The 20721-nt window shown below is 36.9% G+C and overlaps 2 protein-coding genes across 3 annotated transcripts in view; both read left to right on the top strand.

Annotated features, from left to right (window-relative positions):
- The window catches only part of LOC147069750 (alpha-tocopherol transfer protein-like), a 53313-nt gene that overhangs the window by 9060 nt on the left and 23532 nt on the right, over window positions 1-20721 (top strand). The window contains exon 1 of one of the 2 annotated variants that reach the window (XM_085950639.1): window positions 4452-4579. The exons of the other annotated variant lie outside the window; for it this stretch is intronic. The gene's annotated coding sequence lies outside the window, so the exon portion shown is untranslated. Of the gene's footprint in view, window positions 1-4451; window positions 4580-20721 lie in introns of those variants that run through there. 2 annotated transcript variants of the gene reach the window in all.
- Window positions 18880-20636, top strand: Deaf1 (deformed epidermal autoregulatory factor 1). The gene has a single exon (XM_085950634.1). It carries the CDS (start codon window positions 19004-19006, stop codon window positions 20321-20323), a length of 1320 nt encoding a protein of 439 aa, XP_085806760.1. The 5' UTR covers window positions 18880-19003; the 3' UTR covers window positions 20324-20636.

The following is a 20721-nucleotide window of genomic DNA, read 5'->3' as shown; positions in this document are numbered from 1 at the left end:
AAGCAGAATTGAATTCATTTTCAGTCAATTCTGTTTTGTATGAAAAGTTATTTCGGAAGAAATCCGTAATCCAATCCACTATTATTGGTTGCTAAGTGGGTGGTCCTAGCAACAAAATTATTAATATATACGTGCGTTACTATGGAAATCTAAATGACATTTCAGTATTATATATTTGTTTGTTTGTATGTTGCAAAATAGCAAAAAAATGATTTGTTGACAATTGCCTTATTTGTCCTAAATTATTAATACCTACATATAATTGTCAAGTTTATATGATTCAACAGAAAATTTAAAAACGTGGTATATAAAAAGTTCTTTTTATCTTGTAATTATTATACTCGTATTTTCATTTTTGTAGTTTTCATGCCTACTTTTTCTTTATAATAATGTTTCACATCATGTTGTGAACGTCTTAAAGTTATAATTTGTAATTTCCACAATATGATAAAAAATAAATTGAATTGAACATTTCGCGGTGAAGTGTGATACGGCGAACTGCATACGTACAAGTTTCCGGACACGCGTCATGTTATGTGGGCAGTTCATGAAGAATAATTAATTGATATAAGATCAGATAATTCGCTTCAAGTGCAATTTTGGCCATCTTTAAGCAGAATTGAATTCATTTTGAGTTAATTCTGTTTTCTATGTTTCGGAAAAAATCGTTAAAAGTAATATTTACTACTCACTATTATTGGTTGCTCAGGGGGTCCTAGCAACTAAATTATTAATATATACGTGCGTTACTATGGAAATCAATATGAAATGTCAAAATGACATTTCTGTATTTTATAATATTTATTCAGTATTTCTGTCAAGTACAATAAAAAGTTTTTATTAATACATAGTATTGTCAAGTTTATATGATTCAACAGAAAATTTAAAAACGTGGAATTACGTGCGTTACTATGGAAATCAATATGAAATGTCCAAATGACATTTCTGTGTTCTATAATATTTATTCAGTATTTCTATCAAGTACAATAAAAAGTTTTTATTAATACATAGAATTGTCAAGTTTATATGATTCAACAGAAAATTTAAAAACGTGGAATATAAAAAAAATGTCTATCTTGTAATTATTTGTAAACAAGTTTATTAACTAAATATTAAACAGTAAATCACTTGTGACAACCAGTTGTTCAGTGAGGCGGATATTCTTGAATGGCTTAGGATTCCTGGCTTTCCCTATGACCAAAAGCTTCAGTTTGTGTGTCCCGGTTGCATTGGAGCACGGCATAATTTGTGATGCGGTCCTTGGATACTTTCCTCCCTTTTGCATTACTTTCTTCGCGATGAACGTACGTTTTACAAAGAAGTTTCCAAAAAATAAATCTGTCTCATCTGCGTTCTATACTAACTTGTACGCGGCGGACTACTGAATTTGACAATCGAACACCGGCGAATTATAGAGCTTGATTTTGTGCTTTCAACCAGTAAAAATAACGGCGGATTATAGTAGTTGTCGGATAATCGAGCGGCAGATTACTGAGGGTGTACTTTATATACATTTATGATAATATTATGTATCACTGGGACGCGATGTCTTTTGAGATCAGGCATGCTCTACCTATATTGTAATTACAAGTAGGGAATCCAATCCCGGGATCCCGGACAATTTTCGATACCTATTAATCCCGGGATTAGTAAACATAATCCCGAAACTTCCGGGATTGATTTTTTTTATCAATCATAATCAATTTGTATGTGTACAAAATCATTATGTTAGTGACGTGTATGTACCTACACAGGCTACACATGTCACAGGGGGAATCGCCGGATGCTAGCGGATAATAAATAACCATTTTTGCTACCTTACGCAATCGTAATAACATCAAAAAAATAATAAATCTGTTAGACGCCACTGACGTGCTGGCACGCGAACGGCGTCTAACCGCCAGTGCCACAAGGGTGAAAGTTTATATTATTTCGAGTATAGAATATTTCATCATCATCAGCCGGGGTCAATCCACTACTTGATGAAGGCCTCCCCAAGCTTCTTCCAACTCTCTCGGTCCTGTGTCGTTCGCTGCCACGTATTTCCACCGAACTTTACCAGATGAGGATTTGTTGGCTATCTGTAGGGTAGCGTCTCAACACTTAAAAGAAGTATACCTATTGGCATTAGTGCATTTCATTGAGGCCCTAGCCAACCATTTGCCCCCCATAGAATATTTACAATTAATAAATTCCAAATTTTGATAATGCAGAAATGTTAGAAAGCAGTAGTTCTTCAGCAATTCACTAATTCACCTAAAGGTGGACTTGGCTGATTTTGAAATGTAGCGACACATGTATGTACATTGAAGTTAAATTCCCTCCACCAAACCCGCCCCGTACCACCCTCGGTCTTAATCGAGAGTATCACGGGACCCGTCAATTGGTGATGTGAAGCATCTAAGAATTGGCCAGGGAGTGTCCTGGGAGAAAGTGCCCAAGACTTAGGTTGCTACGCTCAAAGTGAGCTCTGACTGAGTTTACTGAGTTTACTATAATGCAAAGTGCCAGGGAGAGAAAAAGCACATGGAAATTACTAGAAAGAAAGTGAAGCTACTTGTTTATTAAATCAAAGAACGAAGCTAATCATACAGGCAGCAATATTTATGTGAAGAGATCTTCACGCCCGTAGTAAGACGCCGCAAATTTTTTGAAAGCAAGATAATTGGCCTTAGTAGCAACCAGGTCGGACGGGCCGATGGGTCCAACAGCTAGTTGGACCGACCTGAGCATTTCCTCCCATTCGGAGCACATACTCAGACACTCCCATAGGATGTGGTTGGCATCCTGTATTTCCCCTCCGCATGAACATGTCGGACGGCTTGCAAGTCCAAGCTCGAAGAGCTTGCCAGCGAATCCACCATGACCAGTCACAAATTGACTGGTGTAATGGTCTGGAGTCAGATATTTGGTTATCTCCATTCGCCACTGTATGTCTGGAAAAACGTATATGTGTGCCGGCCCTTGGTCGATTCGTCCCACTTTCGCTGCCAGGTCTTAATGGCCGCATCGAGCGACATAAGTCTAATTCTGCGCTTCAATAATGCTACTCCTTCGCCAGCTAGCCGAGGAGGAAGGACGAGGTGAAAATCACCAACTTCGGCCTCCTCGCCCTTAAGGGGGGACATGCTCGTCGAAGGTAAAAATTGAGTTTTTATTGTATTTTCAAACCATGATCCTGGACACTCCTTAAACGTTGTAGATAATCTATTTATATAATTTTGAAGCCTTATTATCCTTTATAGTTATTTTAAACATTTGATGACTGCATAAAGTATTTTTGTTACATAAAATAGTATTCTTTTAAACCTCTCGCTCTAATGTTTTAGAATATAGTCATATTTCGGTACATAACTGTGCAGTGGTGTTAAGATTTTTTACATTTATTAATTTTTAAACGCATTTATGAAACCATTAGTATAATTTATTACGAGATAATTTTTGTAAAATATTCACGATAAAAAATTATATTGATAATCTCTGTGATCCCAAATTTGACAAGAATTAGGCATTTTATTATTCAAAAAATCGGCAAGATTAACACATTTGAAGATGATTTTTGACCGGGAGCGCGTCAGTTGAGGTAGTACGGTAGGGTTTGGTAATGGACAGAAGCGCGATGCGCTGTCATCTTAAAAGAGAGATTCTAAGTTTGACACTTTTGGGAATGCGCGGGCACCAAGCACTGGCGGCATAAGCCGCGATTCCCATAAAAATGGCGCCGTAGGCAATCTTGAGCGCCCTTACTTTTAAGCCCCATCCTTCACCAGCCATGCGGCCGACCCTCTGGAAGGCCACCCCAGCCTTATGGACTTGGGTTTCGGCATGGTGTTGGAAATTTAACATTGTGTCCATTTTGACGCCTAGATAGGTGACGATCTTCGACACTTTCACTCTCGTGTCACCGAATCGGACTGTGGGTGGTCTCGAACAGCTAAGTCGTCTTGGTCCTTTGAGGACAATGGCTTCTGTCTTAGAAGGTGCGAATGATAGTCTAGTTAATCTACCACAAGCCTCAATTGATGCTAAGGCTTCGCCAACAGTGCTCTCAATCTTCGCCCTGCTGTCGACCTGGACCAGCAGCAGCGCATCGTCTGCGTCATCGTCTATTAATTAATAAATTCCACATTTCGATAATGCAGAAATGTTATAAAGCAGTAGTTCTTCAGCAATTCACAAAAAAGTCAAAAATACCTAAAGGTGGACTTGGCTGATTTTGAAATGTAGCGACACATGTATGTACAGTAATAATTACCAAATCATACGTGGTATGAAAAAGTTCGGGAAGCACTGGATTATGTATAACATCTAGTTTGGGGATCTCAACAAGCTACTAGTTTATTAATATACTTATTTGATTATGCAAGAATCAAGATTTTTTTAATCAATATGCATAATTCTTGCAGTTGTGAAATTCATATCGACTGTACCTACCGAAATTCAAGTCAGTTAGTTTACATTGGACATTCACTCGAGACAGTCGCGAGGTTACAATAACCTGTGTAGTGTAAAGTGTTTGTTTTTGTTTACGTTGCTTACCAGTGCGCAGTACTAATATTCTGTCTATAGATAGATATAGGTAATAAAATTCTTACTATCTCGCTGAATACCTTATACTACAATTAGATAATACTACATATTAGGTACCTATGTATATACCAGGGAATTCAGAATTAATCTGTTCTGTGATATTATATGTGTTACGCCGAATGTGCGAAATTGACTATTACATGAAATGGGCAAAATTTTGCCTAAATCGTGATGCAAGCCCGTTGCCTTATTCATGAATTAGGCAAAATATCTGCCAAGTGCGTGGTTTCGGCAGTAATTTTTCTGCCTAGTTCATGCACTGGACAAATTAGATAGTAGCGCTACGGTGGTATTTTTTGCAACTAAACCAAATGTGTCAAATGCTCATGCATTGGTCAAAATAGATGGTCGCGCTCCGGTGGTGTTTTTTGCAACTAATCAAACTAACCAAATGTGTCAAATGTCATTGATTATATAAAAAATATACCAATCAATAACTACAATGACGTTAATATCCATTTACTATGCCCAAAAAAATCTAGAACTATAATATGACGACGGAAGAATTTTATTAATAGGTATTTTCGCGATTTGATTCGTGCTTGGGTATCAATCGTGCAATGGTCGATTGTTTGTTTGTGATAGTATGATTTGATAGTTTGTTGACACTTGTTAGCTAACCTCAAAATGGACATTCAGTTGAATTCAGAATTACAAAACCTAACCTAACCTAACATAATAATAATAATATTATATTATATCAAATTATAACTAATAAAACCATCCGTATTAAATTTACTTTTTCTACTGTCATGTTGACAGTTTAAGAATTCCATACCCTGGCGAATTTACGCACTCGGCAGATAATTTACCTAATTCATGAATAAGGCAACGGGCTTGACTATTACATGAATTAGGCAAATTTTTGCCCATTTCATGTAATAGTCAATTTCGCACATTCGGCGTAACAAATTTGATGACAGAGATATGAAATTTTCTGTACATACACTATGAACGATAGACAATGAAATGTAGTAATTAACTCAAAACACATAAATTTGTACTTGTGGCGGTTTAGTTGCAAGGGTGCGAAATATTCTTTTAATGTATGAATATGTAAAGTATTAGAATAGTAAAAAAAATACTTATGCATATATCTGTAAAATAGCCTAGCAGAAATAATAAAATGGAGAAGGTAATGAAATTAGATAGGACAACATTTGAAGCTACAAACAGATAGCAAGGGGCGGTAATTTGAGCCTGATCATCGGTGGCCCTTTGCTTACGTATCTCACTTCTTACAGATGTATATTATGTAGGTATATATTATTATCTACCCTTCTGGATCTTAATGTATCATCCAGGTAGGGCTCCTCAAGATCTTACAGAATGCTCAAAGGGCTCCGCCAACCAAAAAAGGTTGAAATTCACTGCTCTACAGTTACCTTATGACAACAATACTATGAAATAGAGGATCTTGGATGCCGGACAACTGCATGCCTATGTTATAACTGGTGATATAAAGTCACCCGACGACATGACGTAATTGTGACGTAAGCCAATACACGGTCGAGGCAAGCCGCCCAACGCACACTGCTCACCATAGATATTATTATGCTGAAACACCTATTTGTGTATGGGGATAATGGATAACGCCAGTATTTTAGTAGCGTTAATTTCTCGAATGATACTCGTATTATCACTCCGGTAGTACGTCACAATGATATCATATGACGTCATGTCGACCGGGCGACTTCAACTCGCAAGTTCTAACATAAGGCCCCCTGGGCGCCACGCAATCGAATGAAATTTGAAAATAAATAGACGTCCGTGAATTATAGACGGAATTATAGATTATTTAATAGAGGTATTTTTTAAATAGGTACCTATATATTTAATATAATTACATATTTATATTATTATTTAATACTTGGTGAGCATATAAATATGCACACGTAAATAATAATTAAATTGTGCTTATTATTATGTATAAATTCCAACGAATATTTTTATATATGATCAGGCATGATAATTCTCAATCCGCAATAAAAATCATTAAGTTAAGAGCAAAATGAATTTAAAAAGAAGTAGATAGAAACTGATTAAAATTCCTCGTCTACTTTTTGTATAAAATCGCAAAGAACGTCTATTTATTTCATTCGACAGTGCGGCCCCCAATTGTCCTGGTGCCCAGTTGTCCCATTCCAGAAATAGAGGACGGAAAAATCCCTCTGGCATTGCGGCCACGACGAAATCACTTTGGAACGGTATAAATGTCATTTGAAAGCAACTATAGCAATACCCAAATGAATAGCCTACACTGCCAGAAGAATCTGACACCATCTTACCTGCCTATCTGTTGTTTAATTTTCCCATTTATAAGATATCTACTTGAATATTACCATAATGACGTAACAGCATGTTATATGCACCGTACTAAGTTCAAAATTCAATTTCCCAATGTCCAATTTCAATGCCAGTAGGTGCATATTCATTGTAAGTTGTATTATTGATATGCCATACTGATCTTCAGAGTATTGTCAATGTATTATAAGTAATATCGTTATCATTGCGTATTTAAATAGATTACTTTCATTATCCGATATATATTTATTATCCGATAAGACTAGATTAAAAAATTATCGATTGTGACCATAGCCAGTGGTACTCAAACTGTGCGCCGCGGCCTAGGACTTCGCAAGCTGTTTGAAACATTCAATAATTCACACTAGAGGTGATTTGAAAATACTGTCACCAGTTTGTGTACTCAAGTTTCGGATGAAACTACCCATACTCAGTATGTGTGGCCCAATAAATTTATTCCAAAAAACTTGTGATGATATCATCGCGAGTCGCTGTTCTGTGCACTCGCCAGTTGGTAGACTTTCAACACTATTGACATTAAATACGCGCGAACAAGATAGCACTTGAATATAGGTATATTTTAATTTATTAGTCTATTTCGTTTTAATGTATGAATAATAGGTCATAAATTTTATGTCGCAGCACAGTGGTGAGATGACGCCCAGGCTTAGGCGTGTTATATGACCGCTCAAAACATGTTTAAAATTAAAAAAAAAAACACTTTTTTTCATTTTTATTAAAAAGAATATTGTAATCTAACAGAAAAACAACTCATAAATTGAAAATGTGTTTAAAATTTTATAATAAATGGTACTTTTCGACAAGCAGAGCTCAGCGTATTTTTAGCGATTCTATTGAAGCCGATACACAGTCTGAGTTCCCTGAGCCGATACGTATTTCAAATACTAATATGGAGATGGTTTTAGTTTCAGTTGAGTATGAAACTTTTGTCGCATACGCACGCCAAACGCTCCATATAGTATTCCAAATACTAGTAAGTATTTTGGAACAAGTTTCTATACTAATTATTTTGTTATACTGGTAGTAAGTATACTTAGTCTTCAAAATCAACCAGTTTTCCCATCTCTAATTCACACTATTTAAGGCTATACCTCAGTTGAGGCATGGTCTAAAAAGATCGTGGCTAGGCGATACGCGGATTGCGCAAATGACGCGTGCCGAACGAAATATAATTTGTCATATAAATCCAACATGCGTCCATTTGATGTTCTGTTTATTGTTCTATTAGTAACAATAATAATATATTCATTGAGATGTTTTCTTTTTCAAGTAAATGGGTAACGTTTTTTAGCAATCCTTACACGATTTAAGAATTAATACCCCCCTCGCCATCACGAAACAAATTGACGTGTTCACAGCTCGACGTTCTCTCTCCGAATGCCAGCGAGTTCAAAATTTCGTCGCGCCTATAGTTGAAAATTATTTGCCGTTTCACTGATGTATCGTCTTAAGTCAGGATGTTCTTTTTCTACCAGGGCCTCGCTTACCTCGTCCACCACATAATAGGACTAAAATCAGGTACATGGCATCTAACCATTATCATTCTGAGACCCAGGTTTGGATCGTGGCCAGTAGGTAATATAATAACTCTACATCAATTTTGAGGCTAACTATCATATAGGGCGGGACTTTGAGCCTACTTAATAGATAGGTACAGATTAGGTGTATAGTTTGATATCGACATTAAATTTGATAAACCGAATGAAGAACAAAGGGCTCCCCAATCACACGAGGGCGCCGCGACACGATACAGTTTAAAACCACTGCCATATACAATAAAACCTCGACAATGATTGCGTTTGGATAAACATGTTTACATACTGAAAATCAGCAGGCCATAAATAATAAAGTGACATGTAAGAGCTAACTCGCCAAATTTCGTACCTACTGTCACGCCACAAGCGAGATAACTCGCGGCTTAATGAGTAATGCAATAAGAGTCAACATCGCGTATATTTTCGATTTATCCATATATATTTTCATGATAATATAAATACTGACTCAATTAAAAATATGTATCATATTAGTCTGAAAATGTTCACTGAAAAACTCGAGAAACATGCGTTTTTCGTATTTATATTAAACTTATTTATTTTATTCCAAAAATAGCTGGCCTATATGACGTATCCCACCTAGTTAAATAATATTCTTAGTAGCGAAAGGGTTAAGGGTCCGAATTTCTAAATATGTTATTACGGTACATCAAAAATGTGCAAAAAAACTTTCGATTCACTACAGTCCCTACTGTGACTGTTCTCGAGATTACCCCATGGAGAAATTCCCTCTCGGACATAACGAGCTCGGCTTTGCTGGGCATGGCGTACGACCGCACGAGTAGAGTTGAGTATTTCCCGGAATGATGAAATTTTGAATTCTCGAAATTCGGGATTTCCAGAAAAGAATTCTCGAGAATTCTCAAGATATCGGGAAATTTAAAAAAAAACTAGTAAAAATCATAAAATCAGTGTAAAAACAAACAAATTCTAAAAAAATATGATTTTTTTTATTTACGTAACAAAATAGAAGGAGGAAAACAAAAATAATTAAAATCATTATTTATTAAAATAAAAATTCAAAAAACAGACTGTCAAACGCTGCATTTGCAAAAATTGCGCTCATTTTGAGTCGAGGTTGGCTTTTTTTTCGACTATTTCCGATCCTAATAGGATCATAATATGTGCTTCCACAGAATAGAGATTTGTATTAACAAATTTTGTTTTTACGAGGAATGTATATCAGCCACTTGCTCAACTTATTAGGTCCATACCGTGACTCACACGCAAATTAAAAAACAATACGTGTCCTTGCCAGACCCAGGATTTGAACCTGGGACCCACGGCGTTATAGTCCAACGCTTAAGCCGTGCGGCCACCGTGGGTATAAAACGTTGGCTTAATTGTGTTAAATGCCTCGATCAGTCTTTGAACGTTTTGTGTTTCCTGTACACTTTTTTTCTCGTTTTTTCAATTAATATTTGATAATAAAGAAATCCCGAATCCCGAGAAAAGATTCTCGAGATCCGGGATTTCCCGAAATGTTAAAATTTCAATTCTCGAGATTCGGGATGGAAAATCTCGAAAATTTCTCGAGAATTCCCGAAACCCAACTCTACGTACGAGTATATTAGTTTTTCGTCTTATTTTTCTGACACTATTACTACAATAGAAAATTTGGATGAATCGGCGAGCTTATTAAATGTTTACAAATCACAAAACCTTCGTAATGTGTTTTGATAGTTTTAAATATTGCCATATACCTACATACTCGTAAATTAAATCAGTTAGTTCTTGCAATTTAATTGACTAATATCACTAAATTCTGAATGTACATATATCGATGTAAATTTTAATTCCATCTAGTACCCTTGGCCGATTGTATTAATTGTATATAAATTGAGGTTTCTATTATTTGTCAACAATCGTCAAGGTTGCCGTTGAAATCACACTTACTGTGGAATTAGAAAAGGTTTGTGAAATAACATCCTACGTTAACATTTTACGATTACAAGACTTAACTTAACTAATTAACATTTTTATTATTTTATATTCTCATTGCTTAATTGGTTGCAGCAATCGTATGCAATATTATTATTATATAATACATTTTAAATTTTAAAAAGATCTGGCGGACATTTTATCACAAAGACCGGAATTCCGAATGGCTGAAACACCGATAGCCAAAATCCCGAATGTAATTAAAACACGATTTAATTACCCCATCTCCATCCGCCATGTATATGCAGCCACGATCCGTGCACGGCCGCCTTCCATGGCGCTATAAACATGTCAGAATGCAAAGATTTTAGTGCCACACTTCCTTTTCCCGAAGCGATGCTGCACGGACTGATGTTGCAACCATGCACCTTAGTAATGAAATTTGAATACTAGAAAAATATTTATATAAACCAATCGTGTAGTGACCCTAAGGGTGTCTGCAACCCAAAGCTTGCAAGCTACCAAAAATTCATGTCTGAGCGGACAGAGCAAGTCTTCATGCGCTGACTATTAGTTAGAGTAAGATGCAAGCTAGATCGGGCTTACTCATAATTATTGCCAGGTCGCTTTCGAGACAAATATTAAGTGAGCTTATATCGAGTTAAGTCCGCTGATATTAAAACAGTAAGTTTTAACACTGGCCGAGTCGCTGAAAATCGGGCGTCATTTTAAGAAGCATATGATTCATCCAGTAGTATATCAATGGTTCATATAGATACGAAACCTTTTTTATGCGTAAAAGGGACTTGGTATGAAAGCGGACAGTGATGTGACATTATTATAATATTGCATATTTAATTTTGAAGTTGATTTTCTTAACATGGTTATCTATACACACATCTAATGCTTATCCCCGGATTTTTGCTGGTAGTTCATTATCTTTATAGGATAAGTGGGTATAGATAAGGATACGGTGGATTATAATATGTATACCTACAGATAAGTGCATGCCAACACATACAACAACTTTGACTTCATCATAGACTATAGACTAATCTACTTTGAGTCCATACCATGCGTCTATAGTCGATATAGAGACAGGTTTCTTCAACGTATTTGCTTATAATATATATACCTATCTAAAAATGCATTTAAACCAGTGGTTTTAAACCTTTTTGGATAACGGAACTCTTGGGGCATTTTGTTAAATTTTTGGAAGCCCCTACCTGAAGACAGATTAACATCCGAAGGGGTAGATATTAGAAAATATTCCAAAAGTTTCCCCGGTTTGAATTGAATTACATCAGCTACTTTCAAACTGGGAGGTAGGGGGGACGCACGGACTGTCGGTGACGGAGGCGCGAAAAATTTAACACAAATTAGCCACATGTTTGCAGTTTGCAAGTGCATTGTTCATAAAACGGCCGCTAGTTATAAACTACATAAAAAAACAATCCTATAAAATTTAGGTTGTTTGCAAACCTGTCTGAAGATATGGAGACTAATTTTATTATACCTCACTTCTATACTATTGTGAAGTGCGCTAGCTATATCATGAAAAAAAATATAGAAAATGGTCAAATCATATTGAAGAGACAAATTTGTTTAGAAACGATAACTTTATTGCTAGATTTGTCTATTTGGCAGTCTTCGAAACGGAAAATGTTACGAACCGGAGCACTCAATATTTTTTCTGAAAATATTAACATAGTTATCAATTTTATGTATATGTTATAAAAATTAGTGTTCGATTTTTTTGTTATATGGATTAGCCTAGCTAATAGATAATTTATCTAGCTCATATGGCCAACTTATTTTTTCCACGAGACGGAGCGATAATTTTCGGGATTTCATGAACCGGAACGGCGCACCGGTGCGCTCCGTTCCATTTCGAGCCCTACTATTTGGGTAAAATTGAGTGAATAAATCAATGCATACCCATTGAGTAGAAAAGGAGCACTTTGTGCTAATAAATAAGGAAGCACATCAATCAAAATTATAAATAAATATGTAGTAAAACCTTGTTTATTTTCTTAATTAAGTTTTTTTCATTTTTTGTATTAGTACATTAATTTGTAGGCGTAAAAATGTGTCTGTATTATTTAATGGAATAAAGGGAGGGGGGAGGCGCTAAGACTAGATTTTTTTAAAGGGAGGCGTAGTAAGATAAAGTTTGCAAACCGCTGAATTAAATAGTTGCGATTCTTGTGCGACAAATATCTTATTTATTTTGGAATTATTTTGTTAAAAAGGAAGGTTGCTCATCACTATTCTAAATCTTTAGTAGGCTTTCTCTTCTTCGAGTGGGTCATCATCATCATCAGGGGCGCGACAACCCGGTGTGGGTCCTGGCCTCCTCAAACAGCTCCCTCCACCTGTCCCTATCCAGTGTGGCCGCTTTCCAATTTGGTACCCCCAGAATACGGCAGTCACTGGCAGCTCCATCCAACCAGCGAATCTTTGGCCTCCCTCTTCTTCTACGTCCTATTGGATTTCTGGACATCACTCACTTTGCCGGTTCATTGTCATTCATACGGTGCACATGACCTAGCCATCGCAGTCTCCCAATCTTAATTGATTGAACTGCGCTGCAATCTTCGTACAGCCCGTAGAGCTCAGCATTATATCTTCTCCTCCAATTGGTGCCATCCCTGATCGGTCCATATATACGGCGGATAATTTTTCTTTCAAAGATGTTCAGGGCTCGTTCATTTCGCAGAGTTAATGTCCAGGTTTCCAATGCGTAGGTGAGCACTGGCTTTACAATTGTAAAGAGTGCTTTTAGTTCGGCGAGATAGTATGCGGGAATTAAAATGTCTTAACAGACCAAAGTAGCATTTATTCGCAGACATGATTCTCTTGTTGATTTCATCTGTAATATCATTATGTCGAGTTACAAGAGAACCAATGTATATGAAACTGTCGACCGTATCAAACTTGTATGCACCAATATCTAACTTTGGTGCGACTTCTCGTGGTGTGACATAGACAGGCATGTATTTAGTTTTTCCTTCGTTTATTTGTAAACCCATTCTTTAGGCAGAGGCTTCTAGTGCTGTGAATGCCTTTTTCAGTGCCAAGTCAAGCCTTTCTTCGAGTAGGTATTCAGTATAATATCAGATCATATAATGATTCCGAATATATTATATTTCATGTAGGCATATATGACGTCTACAGATGCACTTAATTTAATACGGCTGCATGACCGTGAGCTGGGTTTAGTATGACTATCATTTTTTATAAGTCAACACTGTGACATCGATCCACGCACAGTCATTGAAAATATGAATTGTGTTTTTATTTCGTTTTTTTTAATAAATAATATTGACCTTATAAATATACATTACAAAGAAGGTATTTACCGAACACTTTTACCTTTGATAGTTTTTTTTCCTTCATGTTTTTGTTGTTGCTTAATAAAACTCGTGTTTGTTTTGTTATTAACATAAAAGTGTTAATTTTTTAGCACGTCTAAAAGTAGGTACTATTTGCCAACGTTTCCTAAAACGTCAATTACATTGAGCTTCTTTACGAGCTGTTTGTTGGCAAATTTTGCCAAAACATGTTAGCTTGTTCGATGATTACACTGGGCGACTTTACAGGCAGATTATAAATTCGCCAACAAACAGCTCGTAAAGAAGCTCAATGTAATTGACGCATTAGTGGTGGTTTATCCCATATATCAGTGATATTCAAACTGTGCAGCGCATCGTTACCCCAATTATTCGACCACAATGCTTCACGATACAAAATTATCGTAATAGATTTTTGGGTTTCCACCGCGTCTACTTCTTCCTTCTATCCTCGACGTTTAGGGCTCGTTGCAGAGCCCATTATCAAGAGATATGTGTTATGATGAAGTGTATGGATGCAATATATTCCACTTGCGTTAGGTGAGTTTAGATGGACGCTATTTTATAAATTCTTAAAATAGGGTCACCTTAGCAAACTCGGTGTACTTCTTTGAACTTCTATAGATGTGTGATTGAATTTTCACTACTTTTGTATGTTTATATTATGTTCTCTTTTAATATTTTCATTCTTCTTCTTTATAATAATGTTTCAAGCCATGTTGTGAACGTCTTAAACTTATAATTTGTAATGTCCACAATATGTTTAAAAAAATTAATTGAATTGAATTGAATCGTCAAGCTGATGAATAACAATATTCATTGAATAAAGAAAAATAGTTTATGGCCTGTTTCAGACGGGACACCGGTGTCGCGCTCGTATTAATAAAGGAGGCCTTTGTATTCGAATAAAAGGGCCTTTGTATTATGTTTATGAACTCCCCAGAGCTAATGAGTCAACGCGTGTCCGGTACACTTTTCCGTCGGCCGCTATATTCTCAAGCCGCCGATATAGTAGTTGTTTTTATTACCGCAGCCAGTTTTATGTTCTAATTTATAACGCGTTGACTCGTTAGCTCTGGGGCATTCATAGACATAATACTAAGGCCCCTTTATTCAAATACAAAGGTTTCCTATATTATATCGAGCACGACACCGGTGTCGCGCTCGATATAATATATAAGGCCTTTGTATTCGAATAAAGGGGCCTTTGTTTTATGTTTATGAACGCCCAGAGCTAATGAGTCAACGCATAATTTCGCGTTATAAATTAGAACATAAAACTGGCTGCGGTAATAAAAACAAGTGTATCGGCGGCTTGAGAATGTAGCGGTCGACGGAAAAGTGTACCGGACACGCGTTGACTCATTAGCTCTGGGGCGTTCATAAACATAATACAAAGACCCCTTTATTCGAATACAAAGGCCTCCTATATTATATCGAGCGCGACACCGGTGTCCCGTCTGAAACAGGCCTATATCTTACGTATTGTAAAATTAACAAACACCATCTTTGAAAACCATTATACATATTAACAATTAACTAGTCAATGTATCATGTTGTGTGAATGTTGACATGTCAACAATCGACGTCGCCCCGCGAGTAAGTTGTTAACAACCGCTAACGAAAATCGATATTAAATTGCCTATCCGCTGTTTACGATAATGCAACCATTTACCAGACTGTAATCAGTAATCAGATTAAAAGAAAACTATTTTCATAATGACCCATTAATGCACGTTGTTATATTGTAGTTAGAAACAGAGTTACGTGTAAATTGTACATAAAACATTTCACCGTGACACAGTTCGCCGTGAGATTCTTTTCGGAAAGAAATGACCGTATCCGGTGGCGAATGTCGGAGGTGGGCTGTTTAGACGATACCTCAGTGAAACGGCAAATAATTTTCAACTATAGGCGCAACGAAATTTTGGACTCGCTGGCATTCGGAGAGAGAGCTGGGAACACGTCAATTCGTTTCGTGATGGCGACGGGGGTATTAATTCTTAAATCGTGTAAAGATGACTAAAAACGTTACCCATTTACTTGAAAAAGAAAACATGTCAATGAATATATGATTATTGTTACTAATAAAACAATAAACATAACATTAAATGGACGCATGTTGGATTTATATGACAAATTATATTTCAATCGGCATTTGTCATTTGCACCCGCGACCCGCAATCCGCGCATCGCCTAGCCACGATCTTTTTAGTCCATGCCTCTTTGAAACCCATGAAACTTTGTCAGTCATACGTATTTCTTTTTATTGAACTAAGACTACACTCTTTATTAATATGGTGTTAGTTCAATTCAAAAATCAATTAAACCCTGCCTTACCAAACCATAATAGTGTTGGTATGCTTTGTGCGATCAGACAAAATTGTGCATATTTTTTCATTTCTTAGACTTTCTTTGTTTTCGTTGAATTAAGAATACATAGTACCTACACATGTTATTGGTTATGTTCAACTACTTCAGCTACTTCAACTACTTTTCAACTACAAATTCATTAATCCCTGCCTAAACCAAACCATAATAGATAAAAATATTATTCTATCTATAAAATATCAATCAATCGGCGGGTATCAGCTATTTCTACATAGGTATACCTAATGATTCTCCTCGATTTGCCGCCTTTCGAATAACTGCCGCCCCCAAGCGACGCTCAATCTGCCTACCCCCAGGGGCCGTCACTGCGGATGTCACTTTTTCTGTCCATATCTATTTTACAAATGTCATTTTTTAGATTGCTAATATTTGTTTCTCAAATTGTAGTAAAACTGTTTAATTTACGATAAATACGTAAAATTTTTTAATGTAAAATTTTACGATCTTCATTATTAAACTTGGGATAAAATTTCTGTAGGGATAACTAATTGGGAAATATTACCGAATAACCGTTTTTGGCCGCGATTTTACCAAGATCACGCCGGGCCCCTTGTCAGCCTTATGGGGCCCATGATACCAGGTCTGCCCTTCTGCTGACCAAACGAAAGGGACACTAATAATGCTCACAATATTATAGACGTCCTGAAACCAGCTGTATTGGTGAAAATCGACATTATGTACCTCAGCGATCTGAGAAGAGTGGAAGGAGCTAGGGGAGACCTTCAAGCCTCAAAACCAACATTGAATCGACCGTGACTGGATGGTGATGCTATTGCGTTTGATATTATATAACATATCGTGTGGGATGTGTGTGTATTTTGATGTCAAATATAATAGTGAAGTGTACCAAAATTTTATAACCGGTTTATTGTTTAATGACTTGTATGATAATTTATAGGTATTGTATTTTTCATACAGGTTGAGACTATATAACCAAATCAGAGCGTAATATGTATTATAATTATGCGAACGTATAATTAAATATGTAGGTCTTATGTACCTACGATTTAAAACCGTTTAAAATTCGAAGTAAGAACGAAAATAGCTCGTTTTAAATGCGGTATTATGTTAAGTGTACCTAGTAGGTATATTTACCAACGAATAAAATAAATGAATTACGTAATAAAATACCTACCTACCTAATACCTATTCGAATTCTTTTTTTGTTTTTAGGTAACCCGATTTGTCGGCTTCAAATTTTAATTTCCACTCTATTGGCATTACATTCCTATTTTGTGATGAGTTTGAATTGAAAAATAATACTTAATTGAAGACCTGAGAACGACAACAGGACAAAAACCAAAAAGTCTAAAAACGGTTTTTCGCAAAAAGAGAGTCCAGTCCATAGACAGTCCAGTCTCTTTGGTTTTTCGGTAATTTCTTATTAAAAAGAAAACCACTTTTCAAAACCATTTTAACTATCATGTTACATTCACTTTTTGAATGATAGAATCACACATATTTTACAACGTTTTTCTTAGCTCGTATTCTTATTTGTCCGGTGGTTCTTTCGACTAGTTAGACTCGTCGACTAGTTAGATATTTTTAACTTTTATAATATATCAAAACACGACGCCATTGCATTTTTAATACTTTTAGACATCTTTAAGTAGAATTGAACTCATTTCCAGTTAATTCTGTTTTGTATGAAAAATTATTTCGACATCATTATTGGTTGCTAGGGGTCTGGGGTCCTAGCAACTAAATTATTAATATATACGTGCGTTACTATGGAAATCAATATGACATGTCAAAATGACATTTCAGTATTATTTCTATCAAGTACAATTTTTTTGATCGTTTAAGCTAGTCAAGTCAAGTTTATATGATTCAACAGAAAATTTAAAAACGTTGTATATAAAAAGTTCTTTTTATCTTGTAATTATTTAAAATCAGTTTATAGGCTCTCCTGTAAAATTCACTATTATTCTTATTATCTTTGTCCAGTTCTCATTCTCAGGTCTTCAATAATTGTGTTTTGTCAGACACGAGATTCGAATCACATATCGAGGCGAACATTCTGCCACTATCCCATGGGCAGCTTAATTTTCAACAGCAATATTATTTTATAATAATTAGTTATTATTTATTTTCAATAATTATATTGACATAACGTTTAAATCTCCCGGTGTTAGCGGTGTATATTGGAATAGACAACGTCAATAATTCACAAAAGCATCAATACCATAGACAAAAATGTTGTGAGTTTTTAATCTAGGCTAGGAGGTATTTTTACTTGCTTGACTCTTTTTTTGCTTTGAAAGCTATATATTATGTATTGTATTATCTAATATTAAATTCAATTAATTATGAAGATGATTCCTGTTTTTTTTAGTACGTAGGTAGGTACTCTAATACTAATATTCTTTCAGTAAAAGACAATAATGTCATTGGTAACGTAGGTTATTATATTATTTTTGCAATATTACCAGTTGTAAAATAGCCAGTGTTCTTTATACGTGTAATAAAAATATTAATAAATTTTATCTGATGTAATCGATGTATGTTCAAGTATCCCTCAATCAATTATTGTTAAATATTTTTTACTCTCAGAACACTGAGAGTGGAAAATGTTCAACATTATTTTTACGTCACTTTCGTAAAAAAGCGATTATTTTCTTATCAATGAATGATATTATTGACTCAATTGAGGAAAAGTCGGTGCAATTTTAAAATTTTTCCGATTCTATGGCACGAATAAAATTTGAAAATCCCGCGATTTCGTAGGCCGTCGCGCACAGCTTCGCCCGACGTCTATATTATAACAAGTTAGCGCAGAACTACAATCACGGAGCGGCCCGTCGCCTAGTCACCTCTTTTCGCAGACGTCAGCGGGCATTTAGCTCGCCATATTGTATCAATTCGTAGCTCACCGCAGTAAAGATTGCGTTTTCCTATCGCCAAATCGCCATGGACGTGACCGATTCATCGGATAATGTAATTCTGCCGGACATTTCCGAAGCCGAACATCTCGCGGCGAGCGAACACGACAGCGCCCGAAACAATGGCGGAGTTGTTTTGGTCGGCGCCTCCGGCTCGCTGTCAACGCGAAACGGAAGACTGACCGCCGACTCCAACGAAATAGTGACCGTGCCCGTTTCTCTTCCCGTGGGATCCTTGGTCGCCGGGTCGACCTTCAACGTTATCACATCGGAACATTTGCCGCATCTGTGCGTCGACAATGGGTTCATTTCGAGGGCTCAAGTCATCGGCGACGACATCAAGGCTACGCATATTGTCATCCAACAAGGCCCCGCGGAGCCTAATTCTCCACCGCAGTCATCATGGTCCGAGACCGCCAATATGTCAGTGCTGCCGGTGCGTTGCAAGAATACTTCAGCGGAACTCCACAAGTCAAGATTCGGCTCCGGAGGACGCGGACGGTGTATAAAACTGGGACAAGTGTGGTATACTCCGAGTGAATTTGAAAACTACTGCGGGAGAGGCTCCAGTAAAGATTGGAAGCGATCTATCCGCTTCGGAGGCAGAAGTATCCAGACACTCGTCGATGAAGGATTCTTAACGCCTCATGCGACAAGCTGTACTTGCGGAGCTTGCTGCGACGATGAAATAGCTACGGGACCCGTTCGGTTATTCACCCCGTATAAAAGACGGAGAAGGCAAGCTTTGGAAGGTCAAAGCGACGGTGAACATAAAAGGCGTAAATCGACACGAAATACTAGCGCTGACGAAAGCGACAACGACCCGCTTCATTTGAGCTCTTCCGCTCATACAACAAAAGAGGAAGCTTGGCAGAGTCTAGCCGATGGCCTCGATGCTACTACCGAATATCAATTACTCGATAACTCCGTGCCGAGCCCTGGGCTAATGGACATAAATATAAACCCCGTATTAAAACGGCTCTCCGAATTAAGCCAGCAATTAGTTAGATTCTCGTCTGAACTAAAACGCTGCGTCAGTGACGTCAGATCGATGGCGGGACGACAGTCAGAACGTTTACAGCAGGACAGAAATTCAGCATTAATCGACGTGGAAGTGGAACAAAGCCAACAGCTCCAAAGCGTGGAGACCAGCTCGAAAAAATGCGCAAACTGCGACCGGGAAGCTTCCGCTGAATGCTCGCTATGCCGGAGGACTCCGTACTGCAGTACCTATTGCCAGAGGAAGGACTGGGGGGCGCACCAGATCGAGTGCGTACGAGGAGTGGCCGTCGCGGAACACTCCAACAGCCAGTCCATAATGCTGATAGTGGATAATCAGCACCAATGACTGACCCACCAGGGCTTGATTAAAGTGCAGCCCACTTTAGTCAAGCCTGATAGTGTAGTTGAGGATAATACTTTGTCTTACAGCGAGTTTTAAGCCAATTAGTAATCACTACAGTAAAATAATGTTTTCTAAATTTATGTAAATTTATTAAAAATTTTATTATTTCATAGTTTATTTCTAAATTATCATTGGGCCTGCAAAACTGACCGTGTTATTTTTGCTAATTATATTGAGCCTAGCTATTTATCTGTAAGGAGACTCCAGTTTATATAAAATGATGATAATTCGTTCCTATGTCAACAAATACAAATTATGTTACAATGATATACAGTTCTCTCTCAGTAATCCGCCACCCCAAAAACCAGACAAGTGTTCAATTAGTGAAAGTGGCGAATTAT

This window comes from Rhyacophila brunnea, unplaced genomic scaffold, assembly GCF_057557595.1.
Source record: "Rhyacophila brunnea isolate RB1 unplaced genomic scaffold, BYU_Rbru_1.0 scaffold_23, whole genome shotgun sequence".
Classification (NCBI taxonomy): Eukaryota; Metazoa; Arthropoda; class Insecta; order Trichoptera; family Rhyacophilidae; genus Rhyacophila; species Rhyacophila brunnea.
Note: the sequence above shows the minus strand (reverse complement) of the source record. Positions and strands in the feature narration are given on the sequence as shown.

Bases quoted from the DNA above. Each gene is read 5' to 3' on its own strand.
- Deaf1 (XM_085950634.1), top strand. From the start codon at position 19,004: ATGGACGTGACCGATTCATCGGATAATGTAATTCTGCCGGACATTTCC.